The sequence below is a fragment of the Nyctereutes procyonoides genome, unplaced genomic scaffold (genome assembly GCF_905146905.1).
Source record: "Nyctereutes procyonoides isolate TBG_1078 unplaced genomic scaffold, NYPRO_anot_genome, whole genome shotgun sequence".
Taxonomy (NCBI): Eukaryota; Metazoa; Chordata; class Mammalia; order Carnivora; family Canidae; genus Nyctereutes; species Nyctereutes procyonoides.
The window spans coordinates 1,561,718-1,566,604 of record NW_026575126.1 but is presented as its reverse complement, the minus strand read 5'-3'; the positions used below and the strand labels follow the sequence as shown (position 1 = coordinate 1,566,604).

Genomic DNA, 4,887 nt, shown 5'->3' with positions numbered 1-4,887 from the left:
GTCGTCTCAAGATAAGAGTAGAGTATAAGTAGGTGTGATTTTCATACATCAATTATCAAGTTATTCATTAACCAAGTGAAAGCATAGCATCCTCACATTTTCAAGTGTCCTAAAGAATGGACATTTTAAGTCATGATTAAAGAGACCAGGTTTTTCTATCAATATTACCAGGCACTATAAACTGCGAGAGATTTAAGGAATACCCCTGGGAATTAACTCCACGTGGGTAAGGTATTTATTGACTGTCCTAAGTGATAAAAATCCTTAGTGACATTCACTTGTATCTTCACATTAAAAAAAAAAAAAAAAAACCCAAAGCAAAGAAAAATACAGACACACAAAAACTTTGGGTTTATGTTCTGTATTTTATGGAGGGCGCAGAAAAATTAAAGGCCTCCGGAATAAAGTGGATCAAGATGGTAATTAAGAAAATTTTAATGCCAAGCCTGCAGCAGTGCTAAAATTCTGAATAAAACGTGGCTACGGTAACGGGACCGGGCTTATTTCTTTAAGGAGTCGTTTCTAATTCTGAAGCCGCATATGTGCAGGCACACGTGACGGAGGATGTAAGGGTTGCCATGGTAAGCACCCATCGTCTCTTGGACAGCGAAGTATAAAAAAAAATGTATAAAGAAGTCTCCCTCCACAATATGTCATGGGGATGGGCTGCGCTTCCCAGCGCCACGCAGACACGATGCAGGCCCGCCCCAGGCGAGACTTCAGCCCACGGGGGGGGGGGGGGGCGCCTAAAACATGGGCTGAAAAACAAAATCATTGGCCTCCAGGTGGGGGGCCTCCAGGTGAGGGCCTCCAGGTTGGGGCCACCACGTGGGGGACTCCAGGTCGGGGCCTCCGCGTGGGGGCCTCCAGGTGGGGGCCAACACGTCGAGGACTCCAGGTGGGGGCCTCCATGTGGGGGCCTCCAGGTGGCGACCTCCAAGTGGGGAACCTCCCAGTGAGGGCCTCCAGGTGGGGGGCCTCCAGCTGGGGACCTCCAGGTGGGGAACCTCCCAGTGAGGGCCTCCAGGTGGGGACCTCCAGGTGGGGACCTCCAGGTGGGGAACCTCCCAGTGAGGGCCTCCAGGTGGGGGCCTCCAGGTGGGGACCTCCCAGTGAGGGCCTCCAGGTGGGGGCCTCCAGGTGAGGGCCTCCAGGTCGGGGCCACCACGTGGGGGACTCCAGGTCGGGGCCTCCGCGTGGGGGCCTCCAGGTGGGGGCCAACACGTCGAGGACTCCAGGTAGGGGCCTCCATGTGGGGGCCTCCAGGTGGTGACCTCCAAGTGGGGAACCTCCCAGTGAGGGCCTCCAGGTGGGGGGCCTCCAGCTGGGGACCTCCAAGTGGGGAACCTCCCAGTGAGGGCTTCCAGGTGGGGACCTCCAGGTGGGGACCTCCAGGTGGAGAACCTCCCAGTGAGGGCCTCCAGGTGGGGGCCTCCAGGTGGGGAACCTCCCAGTGAGGGCCTCCAGGTGGGGGCCTCCAGGTCTGGTACCTCGATGCACAGGTGGGTGGAGAACTAGGGCTACCCCCGCGCCCCCGCGTCAGCCCAGCAGCACCCCCCCCCCATCTCCGGCGGCCCCGGGGGCTGAAGGATGCTCGGAAGCAGGGACGCGGCCCCGACCCCGTCTGCAGCCCTTGGCAGAGCGAGCCCGGGGCGTCCCGGGGCGGTGGGGGCAGGTGGCCGGGCGCGGCCGGCAGGTGGCGGAGCGCGCCGGGAGCCCACGTGCGCAGGGGCTGCAGAAGTTTTCCGCCGCGTCCCCGGAAGGACCGCCTGGCTTCCACCCGGGCGCCTCGGGGGCGGGGGCAGCCCCTCCAGCCCCCCTGGGCCGCGGGCCCGAGCTGCGGGCGGCGGGCGCGGGGGCTCAGCCCGGAACAAAGAGACTCGGGCGCCGGGACCGGCCTCTCCCGTCGGGGCGATCACGTGTCCTGCCTCCGCCGGAACGCGCGCCCGCCGCCCACGCTACGGGAACCTCGACCGTGCTCGGAAACGTCGCCAAGGTTAAAACGGGATCACGTAGAACCGCTGCCGGCCGCGGGTCCGCGGGTCCCCGGGTCGGGGGCTGACCCAGCTCGCAGCGCAGGTGGCTCCCAGGTGCTCCCCGCGCGGAGGCAAAGTGGCCGCGGAGGGCAGGTGCGGGCCCTTGGGGGCTCGCCGCCCCGCCCCCCGCCCGCGGCGTCTCTAACCCCTCGGGGAGGGGAACTTCCAGAGGAGCGTGGGAGTCGCAGGTGGCTGCGCTCCGAGGCCCATCGCGCATCCCGGGACTTGCGCGAGCGACCCGGTCCGTGCGCCCCGCGCTGCGCCCTCGGGACTCGGCGGGCGGAGCCGCCCCCCCCCCCGCCCCGGGCCGAGGAGCAGCCCGAGGAGGCACCTGTGCAGCCGTCGCCCCTGCGAACTCGCGCTATTTTTCGCGGCAGCCCGTGCGCCCCCGGCCCCGGCCGCTCCCCGGCAGGGGGGACCCCGCGCGCGCGGAGGCTGCAGACGAGCGCGAGCCGCTCCGGGAGCCCCAGGGCACCTCCTGCCCCCGCTCCCCGCCCCCCCCCCCCCCGGCCGCCGAGGATCCCCAACGAGTCCCGCATCCCTCGGGGCTCTCGGGGGACGAGATGCGGAGGGAGGCTCAGCGCTGGGACCCGGCACCGCGCGGGGTCTCCAGCTCCGCCTTTGCAACACAAAGGAGGTGTGTGGGCAGGAGCTGCCGGGCTCCGGGGGTGGGGGGGACACAGGCACCCCCCACTCCCCGGACTCCGAGGCTCCCCGCTTCCTCGGCCCTCCAACCTGTCACCCTCGTCGCCCCCTCCGGCCCCCTCCAACCCCACCCTTCCCCTCCGGTCCCAAAGGCAGCGGGATCCTCTTAATTGCCTTTCCCAAGCCAAGACATCAACAGTAATGCTACACCTGCCGAGATAAAGGGACATTCGCGACCTGCCACAAGTGTGCGTGGGGGGGGGGGGGCACGACCAAATGGGCGCTCCGTCCCTCGGCACCTGCGAGGAGGTAGCACCTCGCCCGGATAACGGCGGGGGCTCGGCCCGGCCAGACCCGCGCTCCCCGCGCTCCCCGCGCTCCCCGCGCTCCCCGCGCCCCCCGCGCCCAGCCCTCGCTCCTCGCCTCCCCTTTTCGCAGTATGTAACCCTTTAGGGTCCCCGGCAGCCCGGGCCACCGGGGCTCCCAGGCGCCCGCACGGCCGGCGCCCGCGCCCGAGGCACCGCGCGCCCCGCAAGCGCGCAGCTCCCCGACAGCGCCCCGGGGCGCCCCAGCCCCGCACCTCGGGCGCTCAGCGTCCCCGCAGCCCCCGGCCCCCCACCCCACCCCCCGGGCCACGAAACAGGAGCGCGCTACTCACATCGCCGGCGGGAGCCACTGCCCATGAGGTTGGCGAGAGCGAGTCGTGCCGCCGCCCGGGCTGGTTCCTGAGGGTGCTCGGGGTCCGCAGCGCCGCGGGCGCGGGGGCCTGGCGCGGGGGCCTGGCGCGGGGGGCGCGGGCCGGCCGAGGCGCGGGGGCGCGTCACGCCATGGTGCCGGGGCCCTCCGGGCGCAGCGGGCAGGTCCGGCGGCCGCGGCCGAGGGGGAGCCCCGAGCGCCGGCGGGGAGGCTCGAGCGCCTCGGCTGCCCTGCCTCCGCCCGCCCTGCGCGCCGCGCGACCGACCACGGCGGCGGCGGCGGCGGCGGCGGCGGCGGCGGCGCGGCTCCCTCCCCGCCCCCGGGAAGGAGCTCGGCGCACAATGAGCCGGGCCGGGCCGGGCCGGGCCGGGCTGGGCGGGCGGAGCGCCCCGGTGCGCAGCCTGCGGCCCCCGGGGAGCCCGGCGCTGGGGCGCTGCTGCGGGGCGCTGCGGGGCGCTGCGGGGCGCTGCGGGGCGCGGGCGGCTGCAGGTGGCCCCGGCGCGCAGGTGCGGGGCTCGCGGGCGCGGAGGGCGGGCGGGCCGCGGGCTGCGCCTCGGCTCTCCCCGCCCCCGCGCTCCTCGCCCTCCCCCTCTTCCGACGACGCCCGCCGCAGCCGCCTCCAAGTGGCAGAGACGTCAAGGGGATCGCCCGGCGACCCGAGGGGGCGCCCCCGTCCTCGGCCCCCGGCCCGCGCCCGCGCCCGCGCCCTGCCCTCGGGCTCCCCCGAAGCCTCGGGGCACAGATGCGAGTCCGCCGGGGCCCCGACCCGCGCCCGCCCGCGCGCTCCGGCCCGAGCCGCCGCTCCGAGCGGGACAAAGGGCCGGGCCGTGCGGGCTCCTCCCGCCGCCCGCGGCGCGCGGGGCCGGTGCTCCGGGGGCGGGGGGCGGGGGTGGGGTGGGGGCGGGGGCGGCCCGCGGCGCTCCGGGACCCGCTGCTGCTCCCGCCGCCGGCCGGGGCCCCAGGGGCGCGGCGACCCGCGGCTGGGCGGATGCGCGGCTGCGCGGCTGCGGCGGCTCCGGGCCTCGGCGCCTCCCCGCGCGCCCCGGCTCCCGCGCCGGCTCCCGCGCCGGCTCCCGCTCCCGCTCCCGCTCCCGCGCCCGCGCCGGCTCCCGCTCCCGCCCCGGCTCGGTGACGCGGCGGCCGGGCGGCGGCTCCCGCTCGCTCCGCGCAGAGGCGGCCCCCAGCGCCGCCCGGGCTTCCCGCCCCCGCCCCCGCCCCCGCCCCCGCCCCCGCCGCGGGTGGCGGGCCGCCGAGGACGCGAGTGTCCTCCCTCGGAGCGGCCCCCCCCCCGCCAGCCCCCCTGCGCCCCCTGCGCCTACGCTGCACCTACCCTGCAGCCCCTGCACCTGCGCCCCCTGCACCCCCCTGTGCACCCCTGCACCTCCCTTGCAGCCCCTGCACCTCACCTGCACCCCCGTGTACCTCTCTGCACCTCCCCTGTGCCCCCTGCACCCCCTGCACCCCCCCTGCACCTCCCCTGCACCCCCCCGCACCTCCCCCCTGCACCCCC

At 72.8% G+C, this 4,887-nt stretch overlaps 1 protein-coding gene across 1 annotated transcript; it reads left to right on the top strand.

Moving 5' to 3' along the window:
- Positions 1-1,250: 1,250 nt before the first annotated feature.
- LOC129519312 (basic proline-rich protein-like) lies at positions 1,251-3,410 on the top strand. The gene is made up of 3 exons (XM_055339709.1): positions 1,251-1,424; positions 1,482-2,879; positions 3,135-3,410. Exons 1-3 carry the CDS (start codon positions 1,251-1,253, stop codon positions 3,408-3,410), a joined length of 1,848 nt encoding a protein of 615 aa, XP_055195684.1.
- The last annotated feature ends 1,477 nt before the right edge of the window (positions 3,411-4,887 follow it).

Coding starts and splice junctions, on each gene's coding strand:
- LOC129519312 (XM_055339709.1), top strand. CDS start 1,251: ATGTGGGGGCCTCCAGGTGGTGACCTCCAAGTGGGGAACCTCCCAGTG. Junction 1,425..1,481: donor CTCCCAGTGAGGGCCTCCAG/GTGGGGGCCTCC, acceptor GGGGGCCTCCAG/GTCTGGTACCTCGATGCACA. Junction 2,880..3,134: donor CCCAAGCCAAGACATCAACA/GTAATGCTACAC, acceptor GTAACCCTTTAG/GGTCCCCGGCAGCCCGGGCC.